Here is a 25,239-nt window from a genome sequence, read left to right as displayed (position 1 = left end):
AATTTTAACTTCTAATGCAATTTTTGTTATATTATTTACAATATTTAATTATTCGAAAGTATAGCTCTTTTATCGATTTTAATGATCTTGAAATATGTAATTATTTTAAATAACTTTTTTTATTTTTTACTAAATTATAATTTTAATGTATGGCTTTAATTTCTGAGATTTTATAAAAAAACTTTTTGAACTTATTTTATGAATATATTTATCATGAATACAACGATTATATTCCTATATAAATTATAAAAATTATATCAAATGTTTTTATATAATCTAATCATAAAGATTAAAAAATATGATTGAATGATTGAATAATTGATTAGTTATACATTATATTAGATTAGATTTAATTGGTTTATTAATAATAATGACTATATTCTTATATATAACTTAATTTAAATATATAACTTTATATAACTTAATTTAATTAATAAAAAAAATTAATGGATAGATTAAAAATTAATTTTAAAATATTAATGTAAATGTTTAAAATGTGTACTTAAAGAATATACTGAATTTAAAAAAATATTATTTTTTTCACAATTTTTTATTTTGATTATTTATATATATTGATTGTGATATCTATAATAATTAAATATTAATTATTTCTTATTAAATTTCAAAGATTTATTGCATTTTATACAATGTATAATTTATTACGAATAATTTTTTGTTTGATTAAAAATTGCATCAATTCAAATTATTATATTCGTATCACATGTTTAAAAATTCTAAAATTACAATTTCATTAAATTGTGAATTATTACACATGTCATTATGAATACATTCGTAAATTTTGAATTCTAAATAAAGATTTTAACATTCTTATTACATATGCGTTTGTTAATGTATTTATAGACTATTGCTTAGACATTATTATATAGAAAAAATATAAATAAAAAATTCAAACAATAACATAAGAAACGAAATATATTGTATATTATCAATTATAAAAGTAATTTTATTAAAATAAAATTGAATGAATTCGATTTGAAAATTAAAGTTGAATAGTAATATATAGAAAAGAGTTATTTAAAATGATTTTAACAATATATTTCAAGTACATTGAAATCAGAAGATGTAAGAAAAATGTTCTAAATATTTATCTTTATAATATTATTAAATTAAAAAATAAATTAAATTTTATTTATACATCTATATTTTATTTTCTTTAAAAATATATTATTTAATTATAATGTTATGTATTTCTTATTTTTCTTATAATTTTTTTTTATAAAAATTTCATTAATTCATTTAAAATTTTTTATTTTCTTTTTTAAATAAATTAGCTTTCCTGTAAACTGTTTTTTCTATTTCTAATTTCTTTACATTTATTTGCAACACTTCAAGCTTCTTCAGCTTTGGGACTGCAACGACATTCTAAGCAATGGATGAGCTGCCTTATGCAAAAGTGTGTTAACTTTACATATAATTAATATAATATTGCCGTGAATACAAACTGATTTTAGAACTGTCAGTATGTTCGATGTCCAGCGGTATCAGTGAGAGCAGCGGTAGTGGTAGCGGAACTGCCAGTAGTCAAGTACAGAACCGTGACTTCAAAATTATACTCGATTTAAAATCTGGTGGAACTCAAGTTATAGTACATCTCGTAGCTCCTACTATTCAGGTATTATTTATTATTATCTATTATATTTATTATATGATTGATCTATAATTATTTATATTATTTATTTTTAATATGTTAAATATATGAATAAAAATATATAAAAAGTTAATCCTTTAAATTTTTGTAAAGAAAAATAATACACATAAAATAAAAATTTCACTTCAAATTAAGTTTCATTTCATATATATAAAATATGAATATATAACATACATAACATAAAATAGTTCTAAAAAGCATTTAACGCACAATAATTTTTCTAAAATTAAACTTGAGTTTTTAACTGAGAAGTTAGACAGATTAGTTTATTAGATAATATTAAAAAAAAATTTTAAAATTGCAGTTTGTTAAAATCGCGAAGAAAATAATAAAAAATATTTTTTTCAATTTTTTTTAGTGAAAAATTTGAAATATATATTTTGTGAATATATTTTTGTTAAATATAAATGTGTTGAAAATTTATTCAAATTGTAAGTAACAAGAAACAAGTAACAGTGAAAAATAAAAAAATTTTTAGATTTTTAAACCGTCGTAAAAGTCAAAAACTTTTTAATTATCTTTAATTATTTATAGCTCATTATGACATTAAATTTCGACGAAATTTTTAATGTATACATAAGTGATATAAATGTATAAATGATCTTTTAAATTTTCATTATTTTCTTCATGATTCTCAAAATTTTTTTAACAATTTTTTTATATATTATTTAAGAAACTAATTCTGTTAATTTCTAAAAAAAGTTAAATTCATTAAATTTTAAAAAAGTTATCATATTTTAAAAGATATACCAAATGTATATTTTTTGAAGCTATATATGTACAAAATATTATATTTATGGAACATTTTTGCAAAATAGATTTTAGACACCAAAATGCAGACAAAGCGAAATGAAAATAATGTGAGATCCCTTTGTTTCCATTATATCAATTTTGCAGTCTCTATTTTACTTCATTTAATACGTACGAATTTCAATTGCTTGTAACTAAATAAATAAATCTCAATTAATATTTCTGTGTATTTTTGTATTTGTTTTTGGTTTTTTGAATCTTTAAAAGTATATCATAAATAATAATATCTTGTATATATTCATAAAAAAGATTAATATTTTATGTAATTTTAAAAAACAGAGATCAATTAAATCAATTATAATATGATCATTTCAAAATTAATTTAAAAATTTAAATTCATAATTAAAGGAAAAAGCTGCGTGGATCAGCGATATCAGCCAGTGTATGGATAACGTTCACTTCAATGATTTGCTTCGAGGCTCGTTGTCGGATACCAGTTCCGTCACGATGCCTCAATCCATCCGGAATGATCCTAAATTGTTCAAAGATGATGTAGACATCAGATTCAGCAGAACTTTAAATTCTTGCAAGGTTCCACAAATTCGATCAGCCACTCCTGAGCGTCTACTTCAACGACTAACAGATTTAAGATTTCTCAGCATTGATTTTCTCAATACATTTTTGTTAACGTATCGAGTATTTACTGATGGTGTTACCGTGCTCGAAGCTTTGAAAAAAGTCTTTTATGAAGCCGAACCACCAGATTCTGAGATGCCTACTGGTTCTCTAGTGTAAGTTTAATTTATTATTTATTTATATTTATTTTTAATAATAAATTTTATTAGTTTTTTTAAAGAATTCAATTATTCAATAAATATATACTTGACTAAAATATTTTTATATTTTAATATAAAAGGATAATATATTTGATATATTAATATTTCAATATTTATTATAATTTATTATAATTATAATTATAATTTATTATAATTTAAATATGAATTATTAATAATTCTGAATATTGAATTTTTTCCTTACATATAATCCATAGATAGCCTTAGTTTTTGAATTACTTTCAAAAATATTATTTTTTGTATTATTACATTTAAATTTTGTTTATAATTTATGCATTTATTCAGTAGTGACAATATGGTATTTATATAAACATGATATAATAAGTATACAAATATTTTAGCCATTTGTCTAATTTAAACATTTAACAGATTCCAAGAACTATAAAATTGATATAATTAAAAATTGCCATAGATGTCAGGAATAAATGTATCAATAAATTCAAAAAATATTTTTATAATCAAATATTTCTTATACGAGAAACGAAATAAATAGAATAAGAAAATTAAATGATATGAACTTTTTAATCATAGCTACCAAAAATTTTTTGCGAATATTTTTTGGATATTAGATTATGTCTGTCTTCAGATTATGTGTAATAATGTTAATAATTATGTCTACGAATAAAAAGTTATTTAAAAATATATTCCTGACAATAAAAAATCATAAAATTATTCTATGTAGAATATTAAATATTACTCAAAAAAATATATATATACATATTTATATAAATTAATTTATATTAATATATATTAGAATAAATAATATATATATTATATATTAATTTTTATATATTAAAATAATTCTTTGTGCAAATATAATAAAAATTGTAATTGAATAAAATATAACTTAAACATTACTCTTTCTAATTTTCACACATTTACAATTACATATAATTATATGTCTAGGTCTTTAGATGTATTGGGAGTAACTACAACAGATTCTACATTGCATGTAGATGATAGAAGAAGAAGTAGCTTTTCACCACGAAGAATTAGTGGAGATAGTTCAGTTTCTGGTATAACATTTATAAATTTATAATCTAAATTTAATCATTAAAACCCATATTTAATGAATAATTATTGAATAATATTTATACTATATTTCTAATATCTATATATAGTATAGCTAATAACATATTTTTCATGGTATGTAGGATATGGATCTGAAATAAGTGATAGTCGTGAAATAAAAAGTTCCTATGATTACCCTGGATATACTCTTAATTCAAAGGGATATTGGCGAAGTGGATACAAAAAGGGTAAATTTTTTATTAAAATATAAAATATAGTATTAATTTATATATATTAGGATAATAAATAATTATTAATATTTAATTGAATAGGTATTGAATATAATGGAATTAAAATCCAAAATTTATCTTATAATAGATAAAATATTTTTAGAAAAAATTTTTTATTTGATATTTATATATTTGAATTAAATTATTAGTCTATATAGTCTATAATATCTTTTTTATATATTTCTCTATTTATATATTTATATATTTTTATATAAATGTAATTTAATTACGTAGATTATAATTTTTAATATTCATGTATAATGCAAGGATATTTCTTTCTAAAAATAATTTTAAAAATATTATTATATTTTATATTTCACTGAAGTGATTTATTTTTCAATAATATATAATTTAAATTATATCATAAATTTATTTCTTAATTAAATCATTAAAGAAAAAGATTATTAAATCTAACAATCTCACATACTGTTATTCAAATATTTCATTATTAATAATTTTGTAATTATTAAATTAATTAATATTGTTTATATTATAAATGAATATATTTAAAAATTATATTTAAAAATTATTCTATGACTTATATTATTTTGTATTATTAGAAATAATTATAATGCTTATTTCAGTAGATGAAGAGCAGCAATTAGGTTTAATTTCGGAAGCTCCTCCGATTATAAAACGGAGTCCTACTATACAATCGTCTTCTGCATCCATTGATTCTCAATCTCCCGCTACACCACGAAAGATTAGCATTCGCGTGGACAAAAAAGAAGATGATGGTTGTCATTTAACAATACCAAAAGTAATTGCGGTTTCATCAAGTTCTGAAACTCTGACAGGTAAGCAATTTTTCACTTTTTTATCGCTGAATCATCTTAAGGAATGATAAAAACCATAGAATAACTATAAATCATATAATTTTTTTATATTTTGTATTAAATTGAATAATTATTTATATAAAAAAATTACATTAATAAAAATTATAAAATTGATTTTTTCCTCTTATAAAATTTCTTTCGGAAGAAATTAATTTTATAAGAGAATATAAATATTACATAAATATTATTTATTATATAAGTATTAATTTTATTGAAATATTTGCATTAAACATGCATTTTTTAGATCACATTGTTTTTTTAAAATGATAATATTTTCTAATTTATTATTTCAATTTTTTTATTATTTATTATAATAAATATTTCATAATATGATTAATAAAATATTATATAATATTGATATTAAAAATATATAATTATATTTCAGATAATACAGTAATAAGTGCACCTTCTTCTCCAAGTAATCTTAGCTCTGTTACGTTAGTCGGATCAACAGGTTCTGGATCAGGTTCTGGATCAGATCGAAGTCCACAAGAGGCTACTTATTCGCGTGGTGCCTCAGAAGAAACAGATACACCTGTAACAACGGATCCTTCAAAAAAAGGTAATTATTATATAGTTTTTTTAAATTACATATATAAGCGCATATTGAAAGTACTGTTCAATATTGCTGGAAACAAATTTTACAAAAAAAATGCGGATTAATCAGAATAGGAGAAGATCTATTCTTACACATATTTTTATTCTATTTTATTATCAATATAGGAATATTAATTCAATTGCGTGGCGAAATATTTTCAATAAGATAAATATTTTCAGTAAGAAAATAATGTTTAAATAATGTTTAAATAAACTGAACATATTATATATTAATATTATATCAAGATAATTAATAATTTCGAAAATATTACATCTTTCAGTCTTAACTTACTTTAAGATGATTTCATAAGTGAAAATAATTCTTATAGTTATTATTTATTAATTTTAATAGTTTTTTCTTATTTTTGTAGAATAGAATCCTATTCACGATTTTAAATTTTTAAATCATTTATTATTATGTCAGAAGATGTCAAAAGAATAAATGGTCTCAAAGATCACACAGATAGTTTTTTTAAAAGATTTCATTTATAGAAAATGAAATAAATATATTTATTTATTTACACGAAGAAAGTAATTATTCGGATTATTGCCGATTTTTATGATTTTTGAACATGTTATAGGACAAAATTTCGAATATAAATTTTTTTCTTTGCATTTTATCGTCTTAATTTTCAAGATATATATAAAAAAAGATTGCCATTATTATATAGAATTTTTCTGTATATGTATCTAAGGTTGCATAATACATACATAAATTTACGATTAACCATTTATCTATTGTAGAATGATAGTTACTGGAATATAATGGAATATAATATCCAAGTATTGGATTTGAAATATTTTGAGCCAATCATAATTTATGTGGAAATAGATTTTTGATTAATATTCATATATTTTAATTATTGCTACTATATTGCTAAATTAATAAAAAATAAGAGACAGTTACATATATATATATTTATGCATATACAATTATGAATATATATGAATAATAATATATATAAGTAATATATATATAAATAATAATATATAAGAAAAATTCTATGTAAATATATAATAGTCAATCTTTTTTTTATAATTATTTTGAAAACTAAAGTTGAGCAGTGATATAAAGAGAAAAATATTGATTTCCATAATATATTCAAAAATTATTAAAATCGATGAGGATTTCCTATGTTGAATAATTATCAAAATAAATTAAAAATCTAAAATGATATTTTTTCATACGAAACTTTATTAACTTATTAATAATTATTAATAATATTAAAGATTTGATGATATAGAGCACATTTAATTATACCATAAAAATTTTAAAATTTTTTGTTTGTGCGTTTGTATATATGAATATCATAATTTATTATTATTTTCAAGTCAAACTTTCAATTTTTTTCTGTCGATATGACAACATATAATAAATGAGAAATGAAAAACAATTTGTATACTAATATTATCTAAAAATAAATTGTTTAATTTTAAAATTTTTTCTATTTGCATAATTTGATCCTTTACATTTTTTGCAATTAAAAACAAGTGTCGTATTTATGAAAAAAAATTCATGTTCCGTAAATATTCACTTCATTTTTCGAATTTTTTTATCCGGATATTAAAGATTTTGAATTCTGTAATAATGAAGTAATTAAATAGATATGTTTCCAATATTCGCTTAACATGCGAATATCAACATATTATTATATGTTGCCATATCGATAGCAAAAATAATAAAAACTGAATGTTTAACTTAAAAATAATAATAAATTGAAACACATTCATAAAGTTATGTATGTTTATATATGTATTATATATATGTGTATATAACAAAAAATATTAATTTACAAAATATAAAAATATAAAATGTATTTTATATATATGTATATATATGGCACATATGTGTAACAAAAAAATAATCTACACTGTAGTTAAATGTATTCTATGAATATTTAATATCGAATTATTTGGAATTAAAATTTTGTACGAAAAAATATTATTCTACATTGTCTAATTTATTATTTTATATGCATTTGTGATTATCTGCTTTTGTGATTATTTACTAACATAGTATATATCATATATATAAATTATTATAATTAATTAACTATTAATAATACAAAGTTATTTTTTTTTAATAATTAATAGAAAAACATTCTTAATTAATAATAGAAATTAAAAATTTGTCGATAACAGATAATATTAATTAATATTAATTAAATATTAATTAATATTAATATAATATTAATTAAATAATAAAAAGTATATTAATATTTAAATATATTAATGTGTTAAAAATTTGTAATCTATCTATTATTATCTCGAATATCGGAAAATGTTAAATTTTTCCGTCAAATTTTATTTATTAATCAATAATGGTATAAATTTGAAATATCATGAATATTACTTATTTCGTGTTTAATGCGAAATTAATCAAATCTTATAATATTTTTAACAATAAACTGAAACATGTAAATATGTATCTATAAAAAAATTTGGGCATTCCACAGATTTTTTGGATGTGCATGTGTATTTATGGATATATATATATAATTATAAAAATGATAATTTGTTTAATTATATGGAAAATAATGTCTTCAATTTCGATGATTTTTGAATATATTGTTTAGAAATTAACATTTTGAATAATTTTTCACTTCGTATTTTCTTATAAAGAAAAGTAGTAATATTATATAAGAGTATTATTATATTTTGTCTGTATGTATAATAAAAATACTTATTTGCGCCTGCGAAAGTATTGGTGATGAATCATTAGATATATATATGTGCGTGTTAAAATTTTTAAACTGAGATGTTTATTTATGTGTGTAAAAGTTGCTTGTGACTATGATATATTTTCTTAAGTGGACTATATTACAAATGCAGTACGCATATCTATATTGAATTGAATTTCTTACAATGTGATAGTAAATGATCGTATTCGACGATCACATTAGTAAGTATAGTTATAAGCGTAGTTATAAAAAAACTCGTATTTGGTCAGAGTACGATATATTCGTAACAAATGCTAATCAGATTCTTTCCATAGTAATTTTCTCTTAAAAATTATTTTTGGTTTCCTGAAAGGATAATAACCAATAATATCTCTTGATTTTCGTGATGTTTCCAAATTAAATAAATTTTTCTCGAATTGAGCTTGTGATTAGATGCAGAAAGATATTAAGATGCTGATAATCAAAAATATAAGCGTATATTTGTTATAGATTTCCTTGAACTAAAATAATGCTGATTATCGTTGACATAATAAATGCTCACAAAGTACTTATTTAATATTATTATGCAATATGTGACAATTAATTAATTGTCATTTATATATAAACATATCACCTTTTTTAGCCATTTTGATACCTGATTTGTCATAATATGTTGTGTAATATTTATTATATTTTATATATATTATTTGTCATATTACATTTGTGATATTATGAATTTTTTATTCTAACAAATATTGTCTTTTGGTTGTCCAAACTATTACAAATAATTTTTTTTCTATTGTCGTATAATTCTTCTCAGCATTATTAAGAATTCGTAAAATATAACAATATAGATATTTTTTTTAAGATGATATAATTTATCATTTGATGCGTTTATCTTTAATATAAATATTTTATTATAATCAAGATATGTTCACAAAGTTTATTCTTTAAAATCTTGTTGTTGTTTCTCTCTCTGCTGTTATTTCAATAGAATGAAATGTTTTTTTTCAAATATATATTTTTTATGTTAAATTTGTATTTTTGAAGAAAGTCAATTGCAATTATTTTTTGGATAAGTTAATTATTTCATTTTTTATTAAAAAAGGTATCAAGTGAAGAATATTTTTATTAATTAGATTATATATGTTTTGATTTGTATCATTGTCCATGTAAAATATTTTTATCTGTTTGTTAATTAATTAGTTGCTCGTTTTTATTAATCACTTTTTTATTCTACTTATTTCTATATTAGTGTCAAGAAATAGATTTTTTTTCTTGCCATTTCTTGTATTTGGTATTTGATATACTCTAATTCTAATTAAATCGGGTATCTTTTTATTATTCTTTTTATTATTTTTTTTTATTTTTTGCATTATTTTGTTGTTATTTCAATGCATTAATTTTTTTGTTACTTTATTGTTTTTTCGCTTAAATATTTCTTTTGTTATGTTTACTAATAATCTTGTATTTTTCACATGTGTCCTTTATGTGTCCTATTTTATCACATTTATCATATTTTTATATTTAATCTTTATTCATCAAATGAATCTTTCTCCGTTTTTCTTCGAATGTTGATATTTTTTATTTCTAGACCAGTTGATCTACAATTGGCTTTTCAACTGTTTTTTTAAATGATTTTTTTCTCTATAGCTTATGTTTGGCTATTCAGCATCGATCAAATTCTATGATTGTTTTGTTTTCTTGTTTTTTATTAAATTCTTATTTAATTCTCTTTTATTGCTCTCTACCATATTTGATGAATTTTTTTATGAAATTGTAATATTCTAATGCAAACTATTAATAGGTTTCTAATTTATTAGTATATAGCCAATAGTTTTCAAACTCTGGATGATTTTGTGATGTACTTAGATTGACGATCGTTTCGATTTCTGTTTCTTTAACGTTTTCTAATAGTTTAATATAATTGTTTATAATAATTGTTTCTGTGATCATGCTATTGAATTGTCTTTTTGGTAACAGATTTGATAATAGATATATTTCTAATTTTTGTTATTCTAGATTGTTGTTCTAGATATCTAATTTCTTCAGAGTTTCTTATTATACTTTTCTCAAGCTTGGTTAATTTTTCAAGTATGATTTTCAAAATATCTTCAATAGATTTTGTCATTTTTGATACAGATGTAGATTGCTCATCGAAGTTTGATTTCGGATTCTTATACTTAAGATGAATTTCAATATCATATATGTAATGAATACTATTATCTCAGTTTGCACGAATATTGTTATTTTTGATTCTTATAATCTCTTGATGCTTGGCTCATGCAATGAATTTTTAAGTTTTCAAATGATGAATTAACATATTTCAATAAGATTAAATTTTGTCACTGGAAACTATACACAATAGAAATAAAAAAATGATAATATTTATCTGTAATACGCCCAAAGTGAATTGTGAATTGAATATAATTCTTTTTTTTCACTTCTTTTTTTTCTTATAATATTATAGAGTGAGATGTTATATAATTATATATATATTTATAATTATATTTATAATTATATTATGGAATATAAAATAGTGGAGGAAAAGGTTTATTGGCAGTAGAAATTGTAAAACAATGGCGAGAAAGAAGATTAGGTTTGGTTAGATTTGATTTATGTAATCAAATACGAAGCATTATGGAATATTTCCTACTTAAACTAAAATTAAATAAAGAATTAGATAGATAATATAAAGATGAAGATTTAACTTTTAAATTCAAATTCAGATTTTTTTATTAGATACTTTCGCAGACGTATTTAAAAAATAGGAAATTTGCTTATTGATGTCACAAATATAATTTTTATTTTTTATATCATTATCAATAAGTTCAAACATGTTTGAAAATCAGATGTGCTTTATTTTATTGTTAAAGTCAACACTTAACTTTATATATATTTATATACATTTATTTTACTTTTATTTATTTGTTTTATTTATTTATTTTTATTTTTTTTATTTATTATTTGTTTATTCTACAAAATAATCAAAGTGTTCCATTAAAAACTCAGAATTTGTACAATATTCCGTTTAGAAATATTTACGCTTAGGAAACTTAAATTATAAACTTAAATTAAATATAAATCGATAAAATTTAAATAAAACACGGACTGTTATGTTTAAGTTGTGACTTAAAGTTCATCACGATTAAATCTTAGGATTTGGTGGCAGAATGATCTGCATATAGGATATTTTTTTAAAAAATATGGTAAATATCAATTAATTCTTTTTTTACATTTCAATAAACATAAGAAATATTTTTTTCTTTCTGGTTATTTAAGGTTCAAGACTTTTTTTTAATAATTACAAAGAAGAATAAGAGAATCACTCTCATTTTTTTTAAATAGAATATTATAATTATATTATAATTATTATTTATAATAATATTATAATTACTATTTGTTAAGATAACTTTTATAAAAATAATATAATTTTATATTACTCGAATATTGCTAAATATAATAATTATATTGCTCTTTGTTATTTATATTTTATATATTTTTTATATATTTTTTTATATAATTAAGAAATATGATGAAAGAAAAATTTAAAAAGAAATTAAGCTATAAAAGTAAACTTATTTTGAGATTTAATTAGGTAAGTAAAATGAATATTACTTTTTAAATGTTATACCGATAATAAAAGAAGAGATGAAATATGGTATGACTTTTCTGAAAATTTGAGGGATGAAAGAAAAGAAGGAAATTTTGTATATATAAAATTTTAACTTTACTTATTTATTAGTTTATGTTAATAAAAAATTTATGATACAATATATTAAATTCTGTCTATATATACAAAATTACTTTCAAACATTTTTGTATTTGTATTTGTGTTACAACTGCATTGTTAATAACTGCTGATGAAATAGCGATATTATTGACCGAATGATAAGCCACTTGCATTAATCATACATTTGTTTTGTTTATATTTGTTTATATTTATTAAGTTAGATAAAATGTCTTAAATTAGAAAAATCTCTTCCTTTTTCTTCCATTCCTTTCAAATTTTAATTTAAAAAAATTTAAAAGTATGATGTAGAAACAATAATTAAGCAATAGTATCATATTAACATATACATTGTTAAGAATATACAAAATGTGCACGTATATGCAGATCTCAATATATTATCAATGTATTATATCAAAAATATTTTATTAATATCTCGAAAATAAAAATCGGAATATTATATCTAGAATTCATTCTTCTCTTTCCTTTTTAAAATTTTAGCTTGTTCGATTAGAAAACACATTCGCACTTTATTCAAAGATTGAATATTTGAAATTTTGAAGATAAGAATACGAAATATTTATCAATTCATAATTCCAATAATTTATTTAATATAGAATAATATCATAAAAAGAATAATTAAATATTTAGAATTGAACATTCATTAATAATTTTGAATATATAATAAAATGAATTTCATCTTATAAGTTTCAATTATTTTAGTTTAATATTGGTTTAATTTCTTTTTAGATTTTTTCTTTTTCATCATAATTTTTGCAGAACTAAAAATGCTTCAAGCAAATGTTATTCAATTTTGTGAGAGTTAACGAAATAAATACAAATTAATATTGCATTCCATTTAAGAAAAATGAGAACAATTCTTTTATGCGTCTTTGTATTCATTATAGAAAAATCTTTTAAATCTCCAATCAATCTTCTTGTATCATTGAAATGTAAGAAATAAATTAATTGATATTTTTTTATTTTTATATCTCAAAAACAGCTTGTAACAATGTGGATCATATATATATATATATATATATATATATATATATATATATATATATATATATGTATATATAATATATAATATATAATATATAATTATATTAGTTTGTTGTTTTAGTTTGTTGTTGTTTATAATATATTACGAGTATCACCGAATTTATATTTCACAAGTGTATAATAATGTTTTTAGATGAACAATTTATCTACGAACATTCTGAAGCTGAATTATCAAAACAAATAAAAGAGAATGTACAAGCAAGTATTTCTCCAATACCAAAAGAAAAAAATGCTGAAATAATCAAAATTGAAATAAACAAACAGGAAAAAGAAAAACAAACAGCAAAAGAAACTGAAATTAATATCTCAACAATGCAACCTCAATCTCCTAAACAAATTCAGCAAAGTCTACAGAATCAACAAAAACAACATTTACATCAAAGTGAACATAGAGCATCGATTGCTTCTGCACCTGCGGCTACTATAAGGAGTAGCTCGATTTCTACAATAACTGGAGTATGTTAAAAATAATTTTATTATAAATTTATATTTTATATTTAATATTATATATATATTTAAAATATTGTAGGTATCAAATATTTTATTATTTTTTTTTAATTTTTTTATTAAATATTTTTAATTATATATAATTATTTATATTTCTTTTTGAAGTAGTAGATCATTATTTATTTAATGTGAAAATTTTAATACATTTGTCGATAATTAAAGTAGTGGTTGATATTGTAACTATTTGATATATTAAATGTAATTACATATTAGATAAAAATAAATCTAAAATATTTTTTTTTAATTTTTTAGAGAAATATATGTAATAATTTTTATTGAATATTTTCTTTTATTTTGAATATCTTATGAGTATTTTAAGTATCTTATGTTTCTTTTTTCTACATTTGAAATATTTAATATTTTTTCATATCATTTTCTTAAGTATTATATACATAATATATTTAATATTTTTAAAGTATTATATACATAATACATTTTAATATTTTTAAAATAATAAATTGAAAATGTTATATTTTCTTTATTTAGAATTTGACAGCTAAGATCTTTTCAAATTTAGATTCTGCATGTCTAAATAAGTTTAATGTTTATTTTATATATTTATAGTTTGCTGCTTATATCTTGTTTGGAATTATTTGTGATTTTGTTCTTGAATTATTTATTTTTATTTTTATTTGTTTGATTTTTCTTTGATATGTATTTTCTAATTTATTTTGTGGTTATTATTATTAATTATTATTCAGATAAAATTCTAAATATATAACAAAGTTTGTTTATATAATTATTGGATGAATTTCTCGAAAATTTTTCTTATTTAATTTGAATAATTTTGAAAAATATTAAGAACCACTAAAAATATAAGGAACCATTTTGAATAATTTTTCCGTATCTATATATCTGTTATTTGGTTCTAAATTTTGAATTGCATGCAAAATTTTTCACATATTATATTGATTTAAGCAATATAATTATAAGATTTATATTAGATTCTTTAAATGTTTGTGATATTTATATTACAACAACAATACATAACTTATAATATTTTATGAAAAATAACACATTTTATTTTTCTTATAAAAAAAAAACATATTTACCTTTAATATAATTCAAAATATTAAGTTTTTTTTTTCGCGAAAAGCATTTGCAATTTAGTATGAAATAAAGTATTATTACTTTTTGCCACAAAATGAATATCTATATTGCAATGATTTTCAGTAATAATATTTCACTTATAATTATAATAAGAAATATTTATAAGAGTCTTTATGAAAATAAGCATATTTTGATTTTGCATATGAAAACTTTAATCGTTTAAATAATTTATTATTTAACGATAGAATAGAATGTTTATAACAACAAAAAACATATTTGAATAAATTAATATAATTAAAAATATAATATAATCAGAATTTTTAAATTTTATATGAATATTATAAATAAATAATTATATATAAATAATATATAATATTATAAATTATAATATTATAAATAAATATTATAAATAAATAATGAATTAATTTTCGAAAAAATACAAATGTAATCTTTTTCATTATTATTAGAATAATGAAATAGATTACTTTTGTAACAAAGATGTATGTATATATATAGTATATACATATATATATATATACATATATATAGATGTATGTATGTATGTACATATATATATATATATATATATATATATATAGATTATTTAATAAAATTAAATAAAAAATTATTGAAAAATGATTTAAATGATATTATCTTTCATTAGATTAGTGAAAATAAAAAAATTTAAATAAAATTATCTAAATACAATTGCCTAACATATAATATAGCATGAATACTAGAATATATAATAAAAAATATATATATACATATGTATATATATAGTTTATATATATATATAATATATATAATATATATATATATAATAACGTGAAAAATATTTTTATATATGATTCAAAATTTAAAACTTATTATTACACAATAAAAACATCTTTAAAAAATTTATAATTTATTCTTTTCTTTTATACTATTTCTAACAAAAATTTTTTGACCAATTTGTAATGATAAATTTTTAAAATGAATCTAATTATGAACATAATATGTAATTAAACTTTTTACGTGAAAATATAAATAATTTCAATAATAATATATTTTTCAATAATTGAATTATCGATGCAATGCTATGGAGATAAAATTAAATATTAAATATATTATTTCATCTTTACAGAATTATTGGATGAGCAGACGATCGATTCAAGAAATCGAAATGTCTTCCCAACAAGGCAACTTCCAACACGACCAGGTTTCTAGCAAGGCTGGAGTAGTGATAACCAGCTTTCGCCAGAGTCATCGAAGGTTCGTTCGAGTATTCCTGACGTGTTAAGTGTTTATATCCATACGTTATCGTACATATCATAAAAAAGTGCGCATGTCGATCGATCTGAAAGATTTTCATTTTCCAATAATTATATTATTGAATATATTCTTCTTATACGAAAATACGATATTTTATTATACCTTTTATATGAAAATACGATATTTTATTATACGTCTTATACGAAAATACGATATTTTATTATTTGTTCGAACAAAATAATATCCAACTTAAAAAATACTAAAATGTATTGATTTCTATAATATTACATTAAAATAACGACTAATATTCGTATTAAACGCGTGTATAATTAAGAAACTGATTTGTACTGGTATTTGTATTTTAAAATAGAAAAAGAAAAATTATCTCTATTTCGTTTCACGGTATCGCTATTGAATGTTAATTGTAATAAAGGTATTTTTCACTTTCTTGCGCATGAGTGCTTTGTCTCGGTATTTTTACGTGTTTTCTTACGCCTATAATCTTCCTTTTTTTTTGTAGAAAGAAATAATTGTATCTTTCTATCCTTATTTCAACGATACTATTTTTTATTATCTATTAAATATTCTATATCTAATAATTAGAAAGATCATGTGTATTTTATTTTATTTTACTAGAAAGAATTATTTTTTATTATGATTGATTTATTGTATATTATATTATATATATTTATCATAATATGTTATATATATATATATATATATATATATATATTGTCCATTTTTGTTGTATATTTTTTTTTATTGTACATTTATTTTGAAAAAATAAAATCATTAATTAATAATAAGATTTTATTATATATATATAAAATTAGATATTATGTTTTGCAATGAAAAAATTATATTAAATTATTATGTTTTTTAAGAAGAAATTTGAAGAAATCTGAACATAGACATAACTTTATAAGTATATTTTACATTTATTGTTTAAAAAAAAATTTTCATGATTTCGATGATTCATTTCATATGATTCTATGTAAATAATATTTTCCTTTTTTGTATACAATATAATATTAATTCTAATAACAATTCCGTAAACCGTTTCTATTTGTAAATCAAAATATTTATTTTGCATTTATCTGTTTTTTTGAATTATATATTTCGAAATACATCTTTTAAATAATTCATGAAATTAATTTTTCAATTCAGGATAATATTTTAGTTATTTTAATGCAATTATATTTCATATGACATTTTGTATCACTTATAGCATTGGACGTGTACCTTTCTGGTAAGTGTTATTTCTGCTTCTGAAACTGCAAATTTCCACTGAATGTAGCGCATGGTGACTCTATTTCACAAAATCACATTTTTGCTTATCCATCATTTAATTGCCTGTAATAATTTAAAGCACATTGAAAAGTTTCAAAATTGCACTTATCTTCCTATCAAAAATTATTGTTCTTACAATAAATATAAAAAATTTGTGTGTATAATAATAAATTTCAACAAAAACATTGTAAAATTTCATTTATTAATATAATTTCAAATAAATTCAACAAATATGTTCTTAAAAGTATATAATAAGTATAATAAGTATATAATAGGTATATAACAATTTTACAAAAAAAAATTGCGATATTAATTTATAATAAGAAATGGCAAAAATATATCTGTAATAAATATTCGTATAGTATATTAAATATTAATATTAAATAAGTATATTAGTAAGTATATTAAATAAATATATATAAATATTATAATTTGATCATTAAAAAAGATAAAAATTTATTCATATTTAAAAATAAAATAATATGTATAAAACAATAATAGATATAAATATTGCAATTTTGTAATAAATTATTCTATAGTTTAAGAACATAAAACATATTATTTAAATGTTGGAATTATATTAATAAACGAAGTTAATAAATATCTACAGCATTTTTGTTGAAATTAATTACTGTATGAACACTTTTTATCCACTATATATTAGGAAACTTAAAATTATTTATAAATAATGTCGGCAATACTTAATTGTATAAAATATTTTTTATAACTTAAGTATTAAAGAAAAATAATATAATAAATATACATATGGATATATTTTTCTATTTTAATAAAATAAAATATATATTATAAGATGTATATCATATACAAGGTGTTTATGAAAAGCCCATTACTATTATTTTTTTTATTTTTTAAAATTTTTCTATAAAATAAAAAAGAAATATTTTTTTGATTAATTTTGATTAATTACCATTAATATTTAATAATATTGATTTAAATTATTTTATTAATATTGTAAATTTTTTAACTTTTATATTTTTTTCAATTTTTTCATTAATAATTAATAAAATCTTAATTGCATGAAAACTTAATCTATTTTAAATATTACCTATTTTAAAAATTTTAACATGTTTTTAAGTTTATTTTTATCAACAGAAATAATCAAAACTATATTATAATATATAAGAAAACATCATGAATAATTTATGCATATCATATTACCTATTTTTATTTTACTATCAATTACCTTGCATTATGGGCGTACTAAACGAAATAGAAATAGTTTCAATTTATTAGACGCCTTGTGTTATTTGAAATTCTCAGCGAATTTATTTTAATATGACAGCATCAGATTAATTATTGCATTGTCGACTTTTATTGAATTAGATAGCAAAGACGCACACTAGTGCACATTAGATTTTAGATTATAAAAATCATTCGCAATAAACTGATTATTATTTATTTACTATTTGAATATTAAATCATAACAAATCATGTAAAATATTATAAGCAACAAATAACTTTTATTTAAATTTTATATTATACATGCAATGTAAATAAAATTATTCATTTATATACATAAGATGTACATTAGTATATATTTTGTATATATTTATATACAATAGTATATAAATATTTTCAAAATATATATTAATTACATAATATATCTATATTTAATTTAGTATTTGAATAGTCTTTAAAATATATATTTGAATATAGCATAATAAATTACATAATATTTATATATTTGTAAAAATTTTGGAAAGTCGATTTTAGAAACTAAGAAAAAATAAAAGTTAAAACCAATATTATTATTATAAATATTATTTTTATATGAAAATAATATACAAAATATCAGCTTATTAAATAGTATTAGCTTAATAAATAAAATAATTTAAGTTTTTATTAGATAATCCAAAAAAAACAGATCTCCATTAATCCAGCATTTCATTTCGATTCATTTAATGCAAACTTAGATTCTAACTTAATAATTAAGCTTCAATCAACTTTTATTTTAATTAAGTGTTAGCAACTTTTGTGTTTGTATTGATTTCTAGAATTGATTTACCAAAGATATATTTTCTATAACATAGATTCTGTACATAGAGTATTTTTTTTTTAACAAAATCATTTTAAATTAGCTTTAAATCGATATTTAAATTTTAATAGATAAAGATAACTTCACGAATAGTAAGCATATTAATTTAAAATTTTTATAACTTAATACTTGATTACTCTGTTGTGAAAAAATTCTAAAATATAATTACATTTCAAAATTATATTTTATATTATAAATATAATTATATATAGTAAAATATAGATATATGTATATATACATATATATAAAAATCATTCTGAAATTTCAATTAATTTTATTCTTATTAAAAATTTTATTAATTTTATTTTTATTAAAAAAAAATTTTCAATCAACAAAAAATTACTTCATGTGTAATTTATTATGCTTTACATATAATATACATATAATATACATATAATTTACATATAATATACGTATTTTTTTATTCAAATTTAAAGAATTTTTGGATTACATGAATTTTTTTAAGATAATGTTCAAATACTTTTATGAGCTATTTTTACAGTATTTTCTATTTTATTTTATATATTTAAGTGAATCAAAAAGATAATTACAAATAGAAATATATATAACTTAAAAAAAAATTTAATTCAGTATATTACGAATGATTAGTAGAAAAAAAATAAAGTAGAATTTATTTTATTCATAATATGGGTAGTTTGTAGATAATAAAGAAAGAATTACATGTTCTTTTATTATTTTACTTGCTTAGATGTTCACTGTGTCTAATATTATGTTAGACAGTTATCATAAAATTATAAAAAGAAAAAGGAATATCAAATATTCATAATACTTTTTTCGCTTTATAATGATACTATAATTCAATTACAATTAAATAATTCAAAAATTAAAAATTGAAAAATATAATTGAAAAATAAATTTATAATCTTTTAAGAAATCAATAAAAAAGCTTATTCTGAAATTATAAGCATTTTAATATTTGATTAAAAGAAATTATTCGATTACAAATTTTCTTATTAAATCAATTTAAATAAACAATATTATTATTAAAATATATACTATAATATTATATTATATAATTCGATTTAATTAAATATTTATTTAATTAAAAATAATATTGAAAAGTATGAAAATATTATTTGAATATCATATAATCAATAATTTATTTAAAATCATTTTTTCAAAAATTTAAAGTTATAAAAACTAAATATATAAATATATGATATATTCATTAACTTTTATTGTAATATATTAATATATTAATAACACATATTACATTCATTATTAAATTATCATACAACGAAAATAAATTAGAAATAAAAATTTTTATAAAAATTAATAATCTAAAATTGAATATAATATAATTAAAATAAAACTTTTGAATAATTTAATAATTATAGTAATTTTTTTAATAATTAATGGTAATTTTTTAATAAAAAACGACGTACAATGAAATATTTTATTATTAAAATAATTACCATTAATTATTATTAAAATAAAATAGATTTAAATTAAAAAATCAATAATTATTTAAAGGAAGTATTTAATTATAAGTAAAATAAAAAAATAATTTTTATATATTTAAATAAATATATAAATACATAATACGTTATTATATCTTACATTATCGTGTACATATAACATATAATATACATAATGTAATAATGTTATTAATAATATATTATTATTATTGCATATAATACATATTATTATATAAATATATTAAACATATATAAATTATATTAATATATTAATATAAATATAATTTAGATATATAATTTTTAAGTAATAAAATAATAAAATATAGTACTATGACATAAATTTCTCATTCCTAAAAAAATTAAATTCCTAAAAAAAATAAAATGTTTATGATAGAAAGAGATTTAAATATTTTTAAATATACTTATAATATATACGAAAAATGATTGATGTTAATATTTTGAAATTCCATATTAGGAGTAGTACTTCGACTGCTGCAACTGCATTTGCAATTGCAACATCTGCATCAAGCAATCCCCCAGATAAGGGAATCGAAGGAAATAATCGTAGTGGTTCGTGTCGAGAAAAAAACAGACGAAAGGAATCAGTTATGTCAACTGCAGCCACGATGCGAGTATTAAACGTGTTGAGACATTGGGTCTCGAAACATGCTCAAGATTTTGAATCTGATCAGAAGTTGAAAAATTTAACGATTGAGTTCCTAGAAGATATCATTTACTGCCCTAATCTTCTCCCAGCTGAACATAAAGCTGCAAGCCAGCTTCTTAGATTAATCACGAAAGAAGAATCAGAAAATAGCAAAGTGGATCTCAAGAAACTATTAGCCTCTCCAATTGTACGTACACAAAATATCACTAACTTATGATAATTAGTAGACTACAGATTTTTATGCATATTTTTTATATTATATATTTTTTATAAACGATATAAATACAATTCGGTTATGTAAAAAATTTTTTAAAAAATTGAATATAATATATATTCTTCAAATTAATTATTCAAATTTTTTAAATTAAAATAAATCGAAAATCAAGAAAAGATATATATATTTTTTATTTTTTTTAATTATTGAAAATTAAGAATTAATGAAAATATTCATAAATAAAAACAAACAAAAACAAAAAAAGAAAGAGAAAGTATAATACTTCGATCGATATATAAGTATAATAATCCTTCTATTAGTTTATTTTATACAAATCGTGGGAAAACACTATAATAAAGTTAATAAAAACTATAATAAAGTTTTAAATTTTTATATAAAATAATATAATATAATATTAATTTTAATATAATAAGTTTCTTAATTTCATTACTGTTTCTGTAATTGATTTTGAATTAAAAATTCTCTCTTTTATTTTTTCATTATTTCATTATTCATAGACCCTTAAGATTTTCTTTAAAGTAATAAAATAAAAAAGACTGAAAATCATAAGATATTGAATTAGAATCGATGATACTACTATATGATGGATGTGAATCTGGTTCAGCTTTAATTTCATTATTGTAATATAAGTATTGCCATAAATAGTTGATAACATGATTTTAATATCTATTATAGTACTATTACAATATATATATATTTAAGCAATTAAATTAAATAAAATTCTGTTTTTTTTATACGTATATTTCACAAGAAAAAAATATAAATACATTTTGATATATGATGCTTTTAATGTTTTTTTATTTTTTGATATTACATGCAAATATATTTATATTACTTTTCAAATGACTTCTATATATCATGATTCCTATATATATATATATTATTTAATTTAACATACAATAATGTATGATAGGAACCATTTTCTGACAGTGAATTTTGTATATGAAAACAATAAGAAAAGTTTATATGAACATATATTTTATTTGGCCTTGTTTTCGATATAGTTATAGAAAGTTTTGGTATACATTTATTAAATGATAAGAATAGAATCAATTTCTTCTATCTACTTATATATCTCATATCTCCAATAAATCTTAATATATTTCATATAATGTATTTTGTTAATTATTTATTATTAATGCTAGTTCATATATTAAATTTTTGTCATTTTTTAATTAAGGAAACTTTCCATTTTCGTACACTTATAATTAACTTCTTAATATCTTGATGCCATCATTGAAAATTAATACTTTAAAGATATAAAAATAATAGTAAAATCGAATAAAAAATATGAAATTTTTTAATTGTTTTCATATCTAATTTTTTTATATATTTTACATATGGAATAAGATTTATTTTTTATATATTTATTGAATATTATCATATGCTTTAATTAAATAAAGATTTGCTATTTATAAAAATTTATATTCTTCAGAAAATTAAACTATTAAAAAAAATATTTTTATATTGCATTTAAAATATTAAAATATTAAAATGTTGACTGATAATAAAATAAAATATGAAGATAAGGATACGAAATGTTTGTAATATTATCCGGATTTATTATATTATATATTATATATTATATGGAATAATCATGAAAAAAATAACTAAATATTTAAAAGAGAACAGTTATCATTTTAATCAACTTAAAATGAATTTCATAACAATAAATTTTTTTGACGTCTCTTTTTATATTTTTCTTTTGTCATAAGTCTAATGCAGAATAATAAAAAATGTTTCAAGTAAATATATATAATTATTCAGTTTTGTAAAAGCAATTTTAATGAATAGAATTTGATATATTTCATTTAAAAAAAATAAGGACAGTTTCTTTCCTTTGTAGTCCTTTGTAGAAAAATCTCTTGAATCTCAAATAATCAGTTTTTTTATTTTGTAAAAAAAAAAGAAAAAACATTAATATATATCTCCCATAGTTTTCAGAAAGAAAATGATTCTTTTATAATCGTTTGTAGAAAAATCTCTTGAATTTCGTATAATCAGTTTTTTTATCTTGTAAAAAAAAAAGAAAGAAAAAACATTAATAATATATACATTAATATATATCTCCCATAGTTTTCAGAATGAAAATGATTTGTTCTAATGAATATTTTAAACAAATTATTCTATATATAAGTATATAAGTACATAAAAATAATAAAAGTGATTATCTTAAATTTAAATATATAATCATTATCTTGATTTATATTTCAAAAAAATATATATATAATTTTAGATGCAAACTAAAGAGAATATCGAGACATTGTCTGCGCTTGAAATCGCAGAACAAATGACGTACTTGGATCACAAGATTTTTACATCCATTTCAAGCGAGTAAGTAATCAAAGTAAAGCAGGAATTCTTTCATTGGAAAAATAATATATTATTTAAATAACAAAAATATATAATGAAATTATTGTTATAAGAAAAAGTTTTAATGTATATTTTTATAATTTTTGTGCAGAGAATTTCTTGGGCAAGCATGGATGAAAATTGATAAAGCTACACGTGCTCCTCACATTCTTTTAATGACAAAGAGATTCAACGAAGTGTCGCAGTTAGTTGTTTCAGAGATTATTCGCCGTTCAAATATGGCAGCACGGGTTGCAGTGATTGAAAAATGGGCTGCAGTTGCAGACATTAGTAGAGTTTTGCATAATTATAATGGCGTATTACAAATTTGTGCAGCTTTCACGAATAGCAGTGTTTTCAGATTGAAAAAGACATGGGAAAAAGTTTCAAAAACAGTAAATAATTTAATTTAAAAATAAAAATTTAATCATATAAATCATTTAAAATTTATAAATAAAAAATTATTGTCATTAAAGAACAAGATAATATAATAAATATCTATAAATAAGGAGATTCAAATTTATAATAAATTTTTTTATTGATTTTCAGACAAAACAAACAATTGAAAGATTACAAAACATTGTTTCTTCTGATGGGCGTTTTAGAAATCTACGGGATGCTTTACATCGATGCGATCCACCTTGCATTCCTTATTTAGGATTATATTTAACTGATCTTTCTTTCATAGAAGAAGGTACACCAACCATGACCGAAGAAGGCCTTTTAAATTTTTCCAAAATGCGAATGGTAAGTAAGTTATTAATTATTTATATAAACTTGAATATATTTATAGATAAATATGAATATAATATAAATTGATCTAACATTCGTATTTAAATTTCTTTCTTTTCTTTTTTGTTTCCTTCTGCATAAATTCTACAAAAAATAAATTTCATCATTATTTTTGTATTGAGATATCGCGTGCAT

The 25,239-nt window shown here is 19.0% G+C and overlaps 1 protein-coding gene across 5 annotated transcripts in view; it reads left to right on the top strand.

The window, feature by feature from the left end:
- The window catches only part of LOC108003088 (ras-specific guanine nucleotide-releasing factor 1), a 142,448-nt gene that overhangs the window by 116,081 nt on the left and 1,128 nt on the right, over positions 1-25,239 (top strand). The window contains exons 13-26 of one of the 5 annotated variants that reach the window (XM_062076929.1): positions 1,354-1,414; positions 1,498-1,633; positions 2,828-3,210; positions 4,180-4,289; positions 4,428-4,532; positions 5,162-5,371; positions 5,796-5,972; positions 13,596-13,918; positions 16,146-16,273; positions 17,502-17,522; positions 21,534-21,912; positions 24,197-24,294; positions 24,425-24,707; positions 24,862-25,059. In XM_062076929.1, the coding sequence (XP_061932913.1) occupies positions 1,354-1,414; positions 1,498-1,633; positions 2,828-3,210; positions 4,180-4,289; positions 4,428-4,532; positions 5,162-5,371; positions 5,796-5,972; positions 13,596-13,918; positions 16,146-16,273; positions 17,502-17,522; positions 21,534-21,912; positions 24,197-24,294; positions 24,425-24,707; positions 24,862-25,059 (2,612 nt within the window). Of the gene's footprint in view, positions 1-1,353; positions 1,415-1,472; positions 1,634-2,827; positions 3,211-4,179; positions 4,290-4,427; positions 4,533-5,158; positions 5,372-5,795; positions 5,973-13,595; positions 13,919-16,145; positions 16,274-17,501; positions 17,523-21,533; positions 21,913-24,196; positions 24,295-24,424; positions 24,708-24,861; positions 25,060-25,239 lie in introns of all 5 variants that reach the window. The other 4 variants (XM_062076928.1, XM_062076932.1, XM_062076930.1 and 1 more) reach the window with 4 other exon arrangements.

Source organism: Apis cerana, linkage group LG7 (assembly GCF_029169275.1).
Source record: "Apis cerana isolate GH-2021 linkage group LG7, AcerK_1.0, whole genome shotgun sequence".
NCBI classification, from domain to species: domain Eukaryota; kingdom Metazoa; phylum Arthropoda; class Insecta; order Hymenoptera; family Apidae; genus Apis; species Apis cerana.
This window is presented reverse-complemented; position numbering and strand designations above follow the sequence as displayed.